We start from the raw sequence: 17,979 nt of genomic DNA, 5'->3' as shown, positions 1-17,979 counted from the left end.
AACACCAGGGATCCTGTGCCCAGTGGTCCAGCCAGCACTTTACCTTCTCAGAAGAGGTCCAGCCAGCAAACAAACCCACAGCAATGACATTCAGGCAGGGCCAGTGTAGAGTGGGCAGTCATTACTACCTGCTGAATGCAGAGAAGCCTGAAGAGCCGAAGGTCCAGGCATTTACTATACCAGGTGGGGCAATTCACTCTGCTCAGCCACAGCCACATCATGGACCTCTCTGTGTCCTACAAGGCTCTTCTCCAGACCTTTGCTGCAGGCTTAGCCACTTGCAGTTCCTTTCACTGCTTTCACTCTTGTCAGCTCAGCATTGGCAGATTCCATACGTGCATATGAACTCTTACCTGCCCCTTTCAGCCTGTGTCAGCATTCGCTCAGCTGGATATTGCAGCCCCTAAAGGTCTTCAGCTCTGGTGGAAGAAGCTTGTATACCCAGAGCAGGGAAGGCAAATTTTGCCATCCCAGAAATCCTAGCTAGTAACGGAACAGAAATGATAGACCCTTGTTCTCTTGGCTCCTACTGCCTTCCTTAATTTTGAATAGTGCCTGTGTTTGAGAGGTGAAGACCTTTGCAGGGGAGAAGGTGGGGTGAGACCTGTGGGGACACTGTAGGGGAGCAGAGAGGAGAGGCAACAGCACCCAAGGTGGAAGGCTCCTGGAAATCTCACAGAAATCCTGGGGTCTGCAATGAAAGATTTTGTCATGGTTGTGGAGGACAAAGCAGCCAAACACAGGCTGCACCATGGTGTGTACCAGAGAAAGGCTGGCCAAAGAGCACCATGAGAACCTTCTGCCTCACACCGTTGGGATGCCTTCCTCCGTGGCAGAGGGGAAAGATGCCCACATCTTGCTCCAACAAGAAGCAATCGTAATGCACACACCGACCTGCAACTTCAGAGGCACACCGAGGTCCTTTAATTTAGCCTATGGGGGATCTGTACTCACCTTTATGTCTCTCCTAACTGGTCCCTATTCCTCTTAGAAAAAGAACGTTTGAGTGGCTGGAGCAGTCTGAAGGGACTGGGCTCAGACAGGACCTGCATCCCTCAGAAAATAAAAAACTGTGAAACTATTCCCATTTTTTCTTACAGAATTTCATTTGCTAATAAAAGCAGAGAGGGAGGCACTAGTTCTACCTTCAATAAGCAAATGTCATGTTTTGATCATTATTGAACAAAGCATTTTGATTTAGCATTTAGAGATGACTGCTCATGCTGAGTATTTCAAATTCCATGTCAGAAATGGAATACAACATTTAAAAAAAATTCAAGTCCAAATGAAACATTCTCATCTGTCTGAAAATATGTGTGTATTCTTCCATTCTGGGGGACAGCGTGACATTTTCAAGTCTCACTCTAAGCAAGTGTAAAGCCAGATTTCCAAACCCTACATAAAACAATGCTGTTGTCCAGCTTTGCCTTTAAAGAAATGTCCCAGGAATGGCTGAGGATGCAGCATGGTTGCACAGGCAGTGCTTTGGTCAAAGTAACGTTAGCTATAGGATAGAGTTTCAGGACCCAGACCTGGAGGACTGACTGCCGTGGTGCAAGTATAGTGAAATGGAAGCCATGTGCTTTTTCTCTCCTCACCACAAGGATCCACCTCCATGGACTTCTGTCAGGGAATGTCTGGAAACAGAGACCCAGAGACCAGGATGTGCATTTGGCCAGTGCTCTGTTCAATCCAGTTTGAAATTATTTTCTACTCCCATCTTTTAAAGACCTAAGAGTATCTGCCATGCACACAATGAGTGACTTTCAACTCTCGTGCACAAAGTCCTTTCAAGATGTGGGGTGCTGTTCCCATCTCCATTTTAAATTTGGGGAAAAAAGGCACCAAGAGGGTCTATATAATCCTAGCTACAAAGCAAGGGGGGAAAACTTTAAGAGAGCAAGGAGCTGTATGGGTAATGCCTCCAAGCCCTATCCCTCCTATACTGGCACAGTTATGGGTAGACTCACAAGTGGGGAATGATGCTGGAGATGTATGATTCAGAAGCAAGGCTGTTCTGCTGGTGGAGCTCTAGTCTTTATTTATTTATTTGCTTTTTCCAAGAAGAGTCTCATTTATTGCTGCCTGCATAGCTAGAGACTGCCCTTTAATCCTCTGCTTTATCGTGCACTGTGAATTAAATACCATAGGAGTACAAGAGCCCTTAAGGGCACAACATCCATTTGCTGTAGCTGTCCACAGCCAGCTGAGTTTACAGGAGTGCTTTTGTTTATGGCTTATCTATTGCCTGAGCAAGGATTTCTCTGGGTTTATTTTACCTATTTTTGCTGTTATTTCTTCTTTTGGAGTTTTTTTGTCCCAGTTTTGAGGCAGGGTGTAAAAGTGCTAGTCTGAGCAGGGCAGGAGAAAGTTGTGGTGGTTGGTAGCTCCTATGCTTACTGCAGCATTTCTAGAGCGATTGATGTTGCTGTGTGTTGTTCCCGGGGTCAGGCCAGCTACTCTGTCACAGATGGCATCCTGCAGACAACTGATGCTGTTTTCCCATTACAAACAGACCGTGTGGGAGTGCTGAATGAAAAGGAATTTCCTGTCCTTTGGACACCTCCTATCAGCTCCTTAATTTTGCCAGTCTTTCCTCATTTGTGGCCTTACTAGCTCAGCCCTACAGGGCGCAGCCCATGTGTTGTAGAGGAACATGAGGATGGGAAGAGGACATGAATGAAGATGGCTGCCCTGGTATGAAGGTACCACCTGCCAGAGAAGCTGGCATCTACCTGTCAGCCATAAAAGTTCCCCCAATGCTCCTACAACATATTGCCCCCAGCTCCCACCAGCTCACAAGCCCAATGACAGGCAGTCCTACCTGTCCCCTCAATTCATCCCACTGGATAAAGCATTCCTCCTTCCCCAGCTACAAATGCTGTGTATGTGGGATGGACTGCTCCTGCTTCCGAGAGGAACCCATAGCATCCTGTGTGCACAGGAATCACTGCCACATACTTGTGTTACATGAACTCATGACGTGCTGCGGTGTCATGACCTGGAAATTGTCTCTTGCCGTGTAGCTCAGCAGCATCCTGCAAAATCACGGTGCTGCCTGGAGGAGAGATGCTGTGGGCTGTCACACCAAGCACTCCCATCAGTAGTAAAAAAGCTGTCTCCTTTCCCCGGTCCTCCATGCTCAGTCCCAGCATGGCAGGGGCCAAGGTCTGCCATGATTGCTCCCTGGTGGAACAGCAACTGTGGGGACCCTCTGAGATGCTGGCACGCTGGATCCATCTCCCACCCGGCAGAGCTCTTGCTGAGCTTGGGGCGTAGTGTAACCACCCGCCCAGATGGGACCTGCTGCTCCCGTTGCTCTGCCAGATGGAGCAGAGGAGGTAGGGAAGGAGAAGGGCTCTCGCTGCCTTTGTGGGGGGTCCTGTCCCACCTGGGGCTGAGGAAGCTTTGAGGCAGAGCCGTCCTTGAACCCCAGCTTGCATGAGAGAAGACAAGCTGTAATAAGCACAAGGTTTGCCTGTTAGTCAGCAGTCAAAGGCTTGGGGGCCAGCCTGTTTGTGCTGTTGTCCTGGTTTCGGCTGGGGTAGAGTTAATTTTCTTCCTAGCAGCAGGCATAGTGCTGTGTTTTGGATTTAGTAGGAGAAGAATGTTGATAACATGCTGATGTTTTTAGTTGTTGCTGAGTACTGCTTATGCTAGTCAAGGACTTTTTCAGCTTCCCATGCTCTGCCAGGCGCACAAGAAACTGGGAGGGGGCACAGCCAGAATAGTTGATCCAAACTGACCAAAGGGCTATTCCATACCATATGACGTCATGCTCAGTATAGAAACTGGGGGGGGGGGGGGTGGCCAGGGAGCAGCGATTGCTGCTCGGGAACTGTCTGGGTATCAGTTGGCAGGTGGTGAGCAATTGCATTGTGCATCACTTGCTTCGTGTATCATTATTATTATTATCATTATTATACTGTTACTATTAGCATTACTATTTTACTTTATTATTTATTTTAAACTGTTCTTATCTCAACCCAGGAGTGTTTCTCACTCTTACTCCTCCAATTCTCTCCCCCATCCCATCAGGGTAGGGGGAGTGAGCGAGCGGCTGCGTGGTGCTTAGTTGCTGGCTGGGGCTAAACCACGACAGTCCTTTTTGGCGCCCAACGCGGGGCACGAAGGGTTTGAGATAACAACAGATTAACCAGAGTGTATTAAGGAGGCTGTTAACAGTTGCCGGTCACGATATTAGTTCATCTGGTCTGCACCATGTTCTTTTTTTTGCAGCACGTGTTAAAGCTTGTTGTCAGTTTGTGTAGTGTGCTATGCTCTGCAGTGATTCATGATCTTTTGCTTGGGAGGCTCCTTATCAAAACCCTGACCTTGAGCATTCTTTGGTATTTGGGTTTCATACAGAGGTCACTACTGTACTTCGGGTACTACCTCATAGAGAGAGTTAGCAATTATACTTCTTACTCTGAGAGGCTTGTTGTGGAGGAAATACAGAATGGCACCTTTGCTGCTTTCTTCTATGATGTTTCCTCCTTCATTACAACAACTTTCCAGTATCTTGAACACCCCTGGGCAGTTAAGATACTTCTATTGATACTTCTTGGGAATGTTGTTTCCGTTTTGATAAAGGTCAGTAAGCAGTTTAAAAATATCATCCAGAAATCTACCCCAAGGCTGGATAGTTATGAGTGGCAGGGTGTGTGGGATCGTATGCGCAAGTACCTAGGGCAGTGGGGACCTCCAGTGTTTTGGAACTTCACCCCTGAACAAGTGCAGAATCCTGAACAATTAGTAAAGTATTTGGAAGAAGTATGTTGTCACCCTGGTAGCTCCAGAGAGACACAAATCATTGCAACATGCTGGGGACTGGCCCATGCCTATCGAGCCGTGGTCAACACTAATCAGTACCCTCAAAAGAAAGAGAAGGTCTCTGGATCTGATGACAAAACAACAAGCACTGTGGCTACTCAAACCCCCACTACAGGCCCTGCGGCTACTCCAACCCCCACTACAGGCCTTGCAGCTACTCAAACCCCTGCCCCAGGCACTGTGGCTACTCCAGCCACAGCCATGAGCACTGCGGCTACTCAAACCCCAGTGACAGACACTGTGGCTAAACCAGAGAACCAACCTGCGCCGGTATCAGTTGCCCCTATACAGAAGAAAAAATACACGAGGAAATCAGTTCATTTAGTAAGGGATGAAGATGAACCAGGGCCATCACAAGAACCAGAGGAGGAAGAACCCATAAATGAGATGGTGACCACCCGATCCCTATCCCTGAGTGAGCTGCAAGATATGCGAAAAGATTCCGGTCGTCATCCAGGCGAGCACATCATCACCTGGCTGCTCCGATGCTGGGATAACGGGGCCAGTAGCCTGGATTTAGAGGGTAGGGAAGCCAAGCAGCTGGGATCCCTTTCCAGGGAAGGGGGCATTGACAAAGCAATTGGAAAAGGGGCAAAACCGCTCAGCCTCTGGAGGCGACTTCTGTCAAGCGTGAAGGAAAGGTATCCCTTCAAGGAGGATGTTTTATACCGCCCAAGCAAATGGACCACCGTAGAGAAAGGTATCCAGTACCTGAGGGAATTAGGCGTGCTGGAGGTGATTTACAGTGACCTGAATGATGAGCGGTTACCCAAAGACCCAGATGAAGTCAGGTGCACACAATCCATGTGGCGGAAGGTGGTACGGAGCGCACCAGCATCGTATTCCAACTCGTTGGCAATACTAGCCTGGAAAGACGACGAGGCACCAACGGTGGATGAAGTGGCTAGACAACTCTGGGAATACGAAGAAAAGCTCTCTTCCTCCCTACGGGCCTGTGTCTCGGCTGTGGAAAAACTGTCTGAAAAAATATGCCAAGAGTTCCAACAACTCAGAGAGGATCTGTCCTACTCCCCACCTGCACGGACCAGTGTCTCAGCCATTAGGAGTCAACGTCCCTATGCTCAAGAGAGAGGATATAGAGGATACACACCACGGGGCACCCTGTGGTTTTACCTGCGTGATTATGGAGAGGACATGAGAAAGTGGGATGGAAAATCCACCTCAACCTTAGAGGCACGGGTGCGTGAGTTGCAAGGAAAAACTATTAGAAAAGGCGGTTCTCCCAGGAAAATTGCAGCTCCAGTTTCCAGTGAGCAGTTCCCGAGACAGAGTAAGAGGGCTAATTTTACTTCCGACCTTGATCAGGGGACTTTTGATTCACATTTACAGGAAGCGAACAGCAAATACTGTGACCAGTGTTAGAGGGGCCCTGCCTCCAGCCAGGTGGAGGAAAGGGACAACCGGGTTTACTGGACTGTGTGGATTCGATGGCCTGGAACGTCAGACCCACAGGAGTATAAGGCTCTAGTGGACACTGGTGCACAGTGCACGCTAATACCATCAAACTATAGAGGGGCAGAACCCATTTGTATTTCTGGAGTGACAGGGGGATCCCAACAGCTAACTGTACTGGAAGCTGAAGTGAGCCTAACTGGGAATGAGTGGCAAAAGCACCCCATTGTGACTGGCCCAGACGCTCCGTGCATCCTTGGCATAGACTACCTCAGGAGAGGGTATTTCAAGGACCCAAAAGGGTACCGGTGGGCTTTTGGTATAGCTGCTTTGGAGACAGAGGAAATTAAACAGTTGTCTACCTTGCCCGGTCTCTCAGAGGACCCTTCGATTGTAGGGTTGCTGAAGGTTGAGGAACAACAGGTGCCAATTGCTACCACAACTGTGCACAGGCGGCAATATCGCACCAACCGAGACTCCCTGATTCCCATCCATAACCTGATTCGTCGACTGGAGAGCCAGGGAGTGATCAGCAAGACTCGCTCACCCTTTAACAGTCCCATATGGCCAGTGCGAAAGTCTAATGGGGAGTGGAGACTAACAGTGGACTATCGTGGCCTGAACGAAGTTACACCGCCGCTGAGTGCTGCCGTGCCAGACATGCTAGAACTTCAATATGAACTGGAGTCAAAGGCAGCTAAGTGGTATGCCACAATTGATATTGCTAATGCATTTTTCTCCATCCCTTTGGCAGCAGAGTGCAGACCCCAGTTTGCTTTTACCTGGAGGGGTGTTCAGTACACCTGGAACTGACTGCCCCAGGGGTGGAAGCACAGCCCCACGTTGGGCACCAAAAAGGACTGTCGTGGTTTAGCCCCAGCCAGCAACTAAGCACCACGCAGCCGCTCGCTCACTCCCCCTACCCCGATGGGATGGGGGAGAGAATTGGAGGAGTAAGAGTGAGAAACACTCCTGGGTTGAGATAAGAACAGTTTAATAATTGAAATAAAGTAAAATAGTAATGCTAATAGTAACAGTATAATAATGATAATAATAATAATGATACACGAAGCAAGTGATGCACAATGCAATTGCTCACCACCCGCCGACTGATACCCAGACAGTTCCCGAGCAGCAATCGCTGCTCCCTGGCCACCCCCCCACCCCAGTTTATATACTGAGCATGACGTCATATGGTATGGAATAGCCCTTTGGTCAGTTTGGATCAACTATTCTGGCTGTGCCCCCTCCCAGTTTCTTGTGCGCCTGGCAGAGCATGGGAAGCTGAAAAAGTCCTTGACTAGCATAAGCAGTACTCAGCAACAACTAAAAACATCAGCATGTTATCAACATTCTTCTCCTACTAAATCCAAAACACAGCACTATGCCTGCTGCTAGGAAGAAAATTAACTCTACCCCAGCTGAAACCAGGACAGCTGTTAATGACCCAAAGTGGAGGAGTCCATACCTCCATAAAATACCTCCCTAAGGCAGCTGGGAGCAGCTTTTCTGCATACACTGGTGGGGGCTCTGCCCAGGCCATGGAGGTCTCACCCTTTGAGAGGCTGAATTTCAGTTTTGCTGGAGTTGTGGCCCCTGGGCCCTGAGGAGAGTTAAGCATGGCACATGCATCGCTGTGAAAGCTGCCTGCCAGTGGAGCCCCATTACAGCAAATACACTTAAAGGGTGATGGGCAGGAGGGGGGGTGTTTCATCTTCCCCAGACCTGTGGGCTCCATGACAGCTCATGTCATCCAGTGATCAACAGCACTCAACAGGGTCCAGCCATGCAGCCATCCCAGTTCTGCCAAGCCAAAACACAGCCCAGATTTGTACATATTTAATCAGTTCTTTAGATATTAAAAAAATGTGCATGGAGAATGATTGATAATGAAATGCCTGATTATAATCAGCTAATTATTTTTTCCATATGCTAAGCACTCACTCGAGTGCCAATCATTATGAATACAGTTTCAGCTTATGCTATATGTCGTTCAGTGCTGGACATTTCTAAGCTTGCACACTCTCCTTGTACAGTTCCAGCATTATTCAGAGCAGACCTTTGCTAGATGTCTTGTGGACTAGAGACATCCTGCTCACTGATCCAGTGTCTTGCAACTACCTGAAATGTCTAAAAGACAGCACCAGAGGTCCCAGGTCATTCGTTACTTGGACGACTTCTGTATGCAAGATAGACTGTCCACTAAGCTCTTGAAACATTTTGGGGGCAAAAATTATATTTTGGAAAGCCAGGGTAACAGTTATGAAGTAGTCTATACTTCCTATTTGATTTCACCAGAAACCCTGAAAATCTGAATGTAGCAGTAGTTTGTATGAAAAGTGGCTGTGATGAAAGCATTCCTGAGCTGAAGAAAAGTATGATGTGGGATAATGGACTCCAGAAAAGCAGCGACAGCAGCCTCAGGGGACCAGAGCAGGGAGTGTCTCTTGGGAAAAGAATCTGAAGGATAAAAGCTGCGAACGGCTCGCGGCTGCCAAAAGGGATGATACTAAAGGCACAACAGCAAACTGTGCCTGTGCATGGGAAAGCTCAGAAGCGTGGGAAGAAAGCACTGAGGCTGCATCGGGAGCTCTTTGAGGACCCAAAATCAGAAGCTGCAATCACACAAAAGGCAGAAAGAAGAGCCTGCAACTAATGAAAAGTCTCTAGGAATCACACAGGCACGGGGAGCTGTCAGAGCTGAACCCCAGGATGACCACCCAGAGACATAAAAGGCAACAAGAAATAGGTCCATAAGCATATGTAAAGTAAGAAGAACAAGGCAAGTCTAAGAGCTCAAATAATATTTGATACAAAAAGGGCCAAAGAGTTAAATGTTTGCCTTTGTTTCAGTCTTCAAAACATAACTAAAATAATTTTAATGAGGAGAAAGAAGCCCAGGGCAGAATCAGAAAAGAACAGACTCAAAAATATTCAAACGAGTTAGCTCTGTCCTTGTCAGCATGTCCTAATGAACTTCAGAGGAAGCTGCAGGAGCAGTCTGTGACCCATGACCCATTCATCATCAAAAACTTGAGGAGGATGCGGGAGGTGCCAGGCAGCTGGGGAAATGCAAGCAGAGTACCTAGCTTTAAATATAATCTCCCTCATTAAAGAAGGTAGGAACTGAGGATCAAGGAAAAGAAGGGCAGATCAGCTTAACTGATTCATAGAAAGATATTAGAATATTTTTTTTTAACTAACTATTTGATGAGCACGAGAGTATAACTGTATCTAATTTGGGAGGTCAATTGTCCTAGTGGCTAAGGAGGAAGCAGTCAGTTTGATGTGCTGTGACTTGGGCAATACTTTTGGTGCTTTGCCTTAAGATTCTCCTAAACAAACCAGAGAAATGTGGTCTAGATTAAATAACTATAATGCAGGTGTATAGCCAATCGAAAACTGCTTTCTCAGTAGTTGTCAGTGGTGTACTGTAAACTGGAAACATGTTTCAAGTAGGACTGTTTTGGACTCTGCTCTCTTCAATATTTTTATTAATGGCTTAGATAATGAAATAGGAAGTGCTGTTATAAAATTCACAGATGACACCAAGCTTGGAAAGGCTGCAAGTGCTCTGGAGGATCAGATCAGTATCTGAAATGATCTTGGCAAATTGGAGAAATCAACAAGATGGAATTGAATAAAGAGAAGTGCAACGTGCTACCCTTAGGAAGGAGAAATCAGAATCCCAAACACAAGCTGGACCGGGCAGTCACACTGCCAAAGACAGCGATTCTGTGACATATCAGGTTATTCCAACAGGATATCAAAAGGAAGGTGGGGTGTACAGTGCTGATTCTGCATCTCTTTGCTCTGGGGACTCCACCTTCCTAGGGAATTCACTTGCACAAAAAGGGGGATGAAATGAAGACGTTCTGGAGATGCTGAACAGAAGTGAGGAGAGGGAGGGCATTACCTGATTCTCCACCTGGTCAACTCAGATGTTCACATCTCCCCTCCCAAACCAGTTCAAGTGCAGAGTGCCGCTGGTGCCACAACATTACTTTCAATTATGAATCTGCCTCACTCTACTCCCTGGTTCACCCTCTTCCCCATTGCCTGCAGAGCATAGCTCTGCAGCCTTGGGTCTCGGCCACTGGAGGATTTAAAGATGCTAGGTTTTTTTAAAGAACTTGACATATTCAGCTGGAACTGACTCTGCCACAATGTTGAGGGATGCCAGACACTAGGTGTCCCTTTCCCAGCCCGTACTTGCAGAAAAAGGTTCCTCTGGCTCTCTTTTCCCAGTTTATCACCAAGGACTATTTTGCATCATGGATGAGGGATAAAGTACAGTGGATTGCACTGAAAAACAGTATGGATTGGAAGGGTCCAGTGGGAGCTCGGTGACTCATCTCCCATGTACTGTGAGGTACTTGCGAAGCTGGGGTGAGGCAGAGATTCATGGTTATTTCTAAAGCACTTTTTGAAATGGAGTGATCTCATGGGGACTGTGAGAATTTGGGAAGTGGCAGGGCACCCTAACTTGAGCAAATGCAGAGCGCAGAGCACAAGTCAGTAGATTTTACTGTACTACACTACAAACCTATGGTTAGGGAATGCAAATGAGCCAGAAGAGACCGTCTGTGGCTAGGTATGGCCCCTGCAGTGTACAGAGCCCATCAGGGAAACATCAGTCTCCTGGCTTTGTTTTTACACCCTTCCTTGTACTGTTGGCCACTGCTGGAGGCAGGATAGACAGAGTCCTTGTCTGAACCAGTACAGCCACTTTTCTGCTCATAGGTTAAGATAAAAGGCAGCTAAGGATGGAGCATATAGGATGAGCTTAAGGCAAAGAGATAAGTGAGGGCTGACCTGCTGGAGCTTTGGAAACAAAAGTGGAGGAATTTGAGATTACCACAAAAGATTAAAGAATTCACAGAAAGGGATAAAAGGGTTTGTGTATGCAATGATGTCAATAGAGGGAAAGCCCGGCAATGAAAGTGTTATCTCCCAGGAGGATTGGTTTGCTTTGGCCTGAGCCACCGCTGCCGTAGATGCAAACATTAAGCTTTGATCACAGCTGCTGTAATCTTCCCCTGACACCCAGCAAGGAAAGCAATAGAAACAGGCTACAGCATGGCAGCTGTCTGGCTGAGGTGAAACTGCATTTGGAAAGGAAACCGAATGGGGAAAGTGCTGCCGAAGGTGGCCACATGAGGTGACAGCTCAGGTGGCAGGACAGGGACTTTATGAGAACTAGGACAAAGTAACTGGCTGGAATGGACTGTGATTTTTTTCTCCTGTAGATAATGTGAGTGACAGCGCAGGGGTGATGTACCACTCACTGTCAGCAGAAGCCTTGTTTTGGTGGTTTCTTTACTGGCAAACAGGAGAAACAGTTCCTGCCCCAAGAATTTACCTGTCTCTTTCAAGCAAATGCATGGCAAGTGTTGGAATAAGGGGAAGGTTAATTACAGGCTGAAAATCCTGGTGAAAAGATCACTTGGTAGTAGAGGCTGACAACGTGCAGAAAGTGACTGCTTGTCATTTCTGGGGAAAATGCTACTCCAAAGTTGCCTTAAACTGGAGGCTCACAACCACTTGGGTTAATCTCATAGGATGGTGGTGTGCCAGCTGATCCTCCCTTGCCCATCTGGAGGCACAAATGCAGTTGTCCTTGTTACATCTGGGTTTTGCCTATGTTCTTCCAACAGCCCTTCTAGCCGTTGGGCTGAGGACCAAGGCTTGAGAAGTCTTGCTGCAGGCCCACTGATGGCAAGGCTCCTCTGTCCCAACTACTCCCAAGAAACAGAGGCACATAGCCCATATATGTCTACCCACCAGGAACATTTCTTTGCACAGAGACTGCCCACGTGGATCATGATCTGGTGTGGGCAGGTATTGCAAGGCTCAGAGAAGTCCTACAGTGACATGAGCCTTACCTCTGGGCCATGATACTCACCCTTGGTCATGCTCCCCTTTCTGACTCTTGCATTTTAAGAGTCCAGAAGCTCAGGGTTAGCTGTAGCAATCAGTAGAACATAGAAATTACACTGCTTTCACCATTGCTAGCTCTGGTGCAGACTGCATCTCGATCATCTGGAAAAGAAACAGTCCAGTTATTCTTGCTTTGGGATGAAAATGAGAGTGAGGGTGGGGGGTAAATGGAAGAGGTAAGTCTCTCCCCGAGTCATCGGTTGTCAGCTTGCTCTCCCAGATGCTGTGGGCATGCACTGATTGGATATGCAACTGTACTGACACAGCCGTTGCCTAGCCAACCTCTACTGATGTTGCTTACCTGTTGCTTTAAATCCAGTCTGGAACCAGGCTCTGTGCTCTTTGGGGCCAGGCCACTTACTGTGATAATTTTGCATAAGAGCAGTGGTTAGGTGCTGGGTACTTTCCCATGTATAATAAATGAAAGTATAAGATACCGGTATAAGCAATATGTACAGTTTTGGTCTAACCTATTGCCAAGATATTGTTGTGTTTGCCTGTGCTATGAAGCACAAAGCAGCTTCTCAGCTCTGGGAAGTAATCCCTGCACCCAGGATAATCCCTGCACCCTGCACTAGACTCTCCTGCCTGGACTCTACAGAGCTCCACAGGGCTGACCACGATCTGACCCTATGTGTGGACTCAATAAAGCCACAAGAGAAAGTGAAAAAAAAGCTAATGTATGGAGAGAATGAACACAGTGAAAAGAGATCAGTATGGCTTCCTGTACATTTTGTTCCAGATTCAGCATGTGTTAATTTGGAGCACTGCAACTGGGTTAGCTCTACCATGTTAGCTAAGAGATACTGTCTTGTCCTGGGAACAGCACGGCCACACCAATGTGGCAATGCAAGCAGAGGCACTAGAAATTTCTTTTGTAGACTTTGTTGTCAGGTTAATGACCCCATCGTGTAATATGGGCTGCCTCCAGCTCCAGAGCCATCTGGGAAATCTTTTCATGGCACAAGCTGGTGCAAGTAAAAATGTCTAAGAATATAAGAACAGCCTATAAGAACAGCCAAGGCTCCATCTAGCCAGCTGCCCTGCTTCCATCAATGGCCACAAACAGATATAAGAATGAAATAAGACAAAACAAGTGTATATTATAGTTCTCCTGAATACTTCTTCTAGCGTTCCACAATTATCAGCTCAAGGAATTTCTTCTGATGCTGGTCCAGCCAGGTCTCTACATGAGAAAATGGGAATGAGAACAGCACATTTTCAGTGCCCATGTTCCACAGGAGTTTCATTTCACCAACACTACAAACAAGGGTTTTCATGGACCAGGCAACCAATCTGGACCAACATATTTTGCATGAAACACAGGGATTTTCTTTCCGAAGAGGATGGTTTTCACAGAGGATCCATTGAGAACAGATTTTTGTGAAGCAGAAGGGGGCAAGATAAACTTGGGAGGAGTGGAGAAGGACCAGGCCACTGCCAGAATCCATCTGAAATTCTGCCATATATACATTTCTGTATTGAAAAGAGAGAAATACACAAAGACAGAAGTTCATACCAACCTGCTATCTTCCCCACATACACAGGATTTGGCTTATGGAATAATTGCTTCCAGCTGGACACTTCTAGTGGAATACAATTCTTCCTGAAGGATTTCCCACTTAAGTCTGGCCTTTAATTGGAAAGTTTCACCTCTGTAAACAAGAATGATCCTTGAGGGAGGGGTGTTTCTGGAAGGGGATGGACAGAGTTGGATGTAGGAATTCCAATCCTAATTTATCTCAGGCAGACAAAATTTGTTTCAATGAGAACATTAAGCATCCTGCAGCTTGATAGAAAACTGATGGACTCTTGCTTACTCTTGGCATTTACTCTTGCAAATGAATCACTGTTACTTCCACCTCCCTGCCCACCCCTCCACTTGGTTCCTTTTTAATTTTACAGCTTCCTGAGCTTGACACTGGGAAATCGATAAGTAATTTAGAGCCCAGTAAATACAGACGAAAACAAGTTATTTTGTACTTTTATAAATATTTGGAAACCAAAATTATCTAAGAAAACAGGTGCTCAGTTGACTCAGCAACCCATCCATCAGCATCACACAGTTAATTGCATAAGATCATAAACATTTATAATTAGAAGGCAAACAAACAAGAATTTTATAAACAGCCCTCTTGAATCAGGCTGCGCATTAAATATTTGTGATAAGGTAATTAAGAGTAGATTTACAATCCTGGCTCAGTGTTTAATACTTTGGATAATGGATTTGATTCTATGGAGAATGTTCTACAGCCAAGGAGAAAACATTTGATTTCGGCTCTTTTATCCGAGGCTTAAAGTGGTCTCACAGAAACATTGGCTCTGTCATTGATCAGAGTGGAATTTCATTCACTACAGATCAGACAGCTCATTTAAATATATGCCTAATGTCCCTTGTCATGGGCTGATCCACTTCAGGCCTGCTTCAAAGCTCTGTCTCCTTGGCTGGATCTGCAGGCTTTCCCTAAGTCCTGCTTTTTATGGTTGATGCTTTGATCAGGAGATGTCAGAATGCTCAACCATGTTTCAAAGTAAGGAGGAAAAAAACCACATTTTTCTATTATGACATCACACTGTTTGGTTATGAAAAGACGGCATCACTACAGGATTACAGCTGTGCAATCTCACTGGTCTACAGGAACCAGAGTAAAGATCTCTCCTATACTGTAGCGCCCAATGCCATTCCCTGTCCCAAAATAGCCAGATTTGAATACTTAAACTATCTAATGTGATTACTTCTACAGCCAGTAAGCAGGCTCAGCACCCCATTACAATGAATGTGAGAGTCGGCCTGAAGCTATTCTGCGATCAAGTGAGCAGAGCTTCTAGTTATGCTTAAAATCAGAGAGGCTAGAAACTCGATCTGTAGTGAAGTTAGAGTTTAAACTCTGTAAAATCAGATGCAGACCCTAAGAAACAAGGTGGCTGCACCTCATCAGTGAGAAATGGGGAGGTCAGCCCTAAGGGTAGGATGACCTTCAGATATTTGGGGTTTTGATATACAGAGATTTACTCCAATAATTACCTGTCATCAGAAACTAGAACAGTCTGGAAAAGCTGGGTAGAGGGTAAAGCCCTAGCATTTGATTCATCAGGGATAGCAGTAAACCACTTTATTCTGTGGTGACCATCATCTTCCCACACAATGCTGGTCAAGGCAACCTCCTCGTTTCAGTATGATTCTGCTTCTTATTTCTTGCGCTGCTCACTCTCTTTCAAATGCAGAGACCACTACAAGACAGTTGTCCTACAGCCCAGTCCCATCCCCTAGACATCAGCTCTGGTATATGTAGATGGGTAGCAGGACATATGCATTACGCACACAATCAGTGCACACACGGTGTAAGCTCATCTGCCCTTTCTTTCAAGTGTGTTGTTTTCCCCCTTGGAAGGGAGCAATGACGTATGATGAGGTACCTGCTCTGCAGATGAGCAAAACTAGGATGACAAACCATTTATAGGTATAGACAGACCCTTTTTTTGCTCGATTGCCGCCTCTGGCCTCCATGTGCGTGTCTGCTCTGCTGCTGTGTGTGTGGCGAGAGACTCGGGCTGTGCACACACATGACGCTGGTGCAGCAGACGTCACTGGCACGTCAGATCCAGATACACCCCCTCCAAACACACGCCGTTAGCTGGGTGAATCATGCCTATGCAGCGTGCAAAACCAGTCCAGTGACAGATAAACCTTGGGCGTTTATTGGTAAACAGATACTGTTTTGCTGTAAGAGCATAACTCACTCTGCTGCATTTACGACCCATCTATTGATTGCTGAGATAAAGCTGTAATCCTTTTAACTCAGGGGAAAAGGGATCCAGCAGAGCAGGAGCACCAGTGCTCTGCCAGCCAGTAATTAAAATACGTGATTTATCGTTGAATAAACACTGGCTGAGGGAAAGCTGAGCTAACTAGCTAGCTGGGGGCAGGATGCTGGGGTAGGTTTATGGTTCTTTCTAAAGTTTTGTTTCTGTTTTATGTTTATTTCTTTCCCCCTTCCCTCCAGGTCTAATAATACACGAAGGGCCCTCGGTTTACCGGATTTTTAAACGGTGGCAGGCGGTCAATCAGCAGTGGAAAGTGCTGAACTATGACAAAACAAAGGACATGGAGGAACAAAAAACAGGGACCAGGACAAATCAGCGCCCCTCTTCCCAAACCACCCACTCGTCCTCCACTGGTGGTACAGCCACTAACTCCGCTCCAGCCGACAGCGGGGCACGGGCTGCCGGCCATGCCACAGGCACCCTCTCTGACCACCACTGTGCTTATACCATCCTGCATATACTCAGCCACCTGAGGCCTCACGAACAGAGGAGTCAGTCTAGTAGTAACAGAGAGCTCGTCATGAGGGTCACGACGGTCTGAGCCGAGGAATTCAGGAGGCCTTAACACGAAGCGGAGGAGACAAAGAACTCATGAGGCAGAGGAGCATGGTGTGCCTTTTTCTTTCTCTTTCCTTTTCTTTTTTTCTTTTTTTTTTTTTTTTTTTTCCCTCCTCTCCTTTTCTTTTTTGGTAACTGCACAAGATATAAGAGGCGGCACCTGGCCAGCTGAGGAAAAAAAGCAGGTGGAGGGAGAGCTGCACACTCATGCTTAAGAGGTTAATGTTTTCAAGCTAGTTTAAAAAAGAAAAAAAAAAAAAGAATAAAAACCCAACAACACAAATCACAAAATCCAACAAAACAAGTGCAATACAGACTACAAACTGAGTAGGCAGAGTTCTGGGGAAGCAGAGGAACAGACGGTTTAGCATGTCTTTCAAATCCTATTACCTGGAATAGGTAACGCTCTGTACACACACCCCGTACACACACACGCGCACACAAACACACACACACACAGTGTGAGAGTTATAAAAACAAGGAAGGGAGTGAATTATTTGGAGTATTTTTATTTTCCAGACTGTGATTAACCAGGGCTATGAGTCGTTTTGTTTCATGAGTCACTCTGGAGCCTTGTTCGATTTACCATAAGACACCTGAAGTGAAATGGCTTGGGATTTTTCAGTATTGATTTATGGAAAGAGACACTGAATCATTCCACCAAGAAAATCTAACAAAACCCAGGCATACCCAAATTTCACCAAAACAAAATACCTGTTTTTTTTCATAATATTCCTGACAAAGGGTTTGTGAGGGTGGTATTGGGAGGGGGGGAGGGCGCTCCATGACCTTTATCTGACGTATACGCATTTTTGGCAAATTTTGTACAAATGCTCCACAGGTGTTTCAAGCACAAGTACTGGTGTGATTTTTGCCTTCATAACCCCAAATCCAGCATCCAAATGTTGCCACTCACACACATCATTTCCCATGCAGACATTCCAGGTTAATTTTCCTCCATTTTACTCCAATCACAAGAAGCCAACCCATCTCGGTGGGTTTCTGCTACCTTGCTGATTCAGACACTCATGCATTAGAGTTGTACATCTTTTTTTTGGGTGTCTGTACCCCTGCTGCTCGATTTGCAACAGTCTCACTCAGTCTTGTAGGCTGAGCCTTTCACCATCCAGTCTGTTAATTTATTACAGAGTCTATTCCATTCAATCATTCAAGAGAGAGTTAGTCTGAAGAGGGAGCACAGTTGCTGATCAAATATGTAACACTTCTAATAACTCTCCTTCTCTGGGATATATCCTCGAAGGTACCGGTTGCTCTTCAGGAACATTCTCTTTCAATGCACAATGGCTGAATCATTTGTGGATATTAAAGGGACACTGTCAAGTACTTTTTAAATAGTTTTTAGGGTTTGGGCTTTTTTTACTCTCCATTGTTTGTAATATTCTCTTACAA

The 17,979-nt window shown here is 46.2% G+C and overlaps 1 protein-coding gene across 1 annotated transcript in view; it reads left to right on the top strand.

The window, feature by feature from the left end:
* Positions 1-16,552, top strand: part of MARCHF4 (membrane associated ring-CH-type finger 4) — a 110,008-nt gene extending 93,456 nt beyond the window's left edge. Inside the window, exon 4 of the mRNA XM_075711381.1 lies at positions 16,191-16,552. Within this exon, the coding sequence (XP_075567496.1) occupies positions 16,191-16,552 (362 nt within the window). The remainder of the gene's footprint in view (positions 1-16,190) is intronic.
* Positions 16,553-17,979: the final 1,427 nt, after the last annotated feature.

The sequence above is a fragment of the Pelecanus crispus genome, chromosome 5 (genome assembly GCF_030463565.1).
Source record: "Pelecanus crispus isolate bPelCri1 chromosome 5, bPelCri1.pri, whole genome shotgun sequence".
Taxonomy (NCBI): Eukaryota; Metazoa; Chordata; class Aves; order Pelecaniformes; family Pelecanidae; genus Pelecanus; species Pelecanus crispus.
This window is presented reverse-complemented; position numbering and strand designations above follow the sequence as displayed.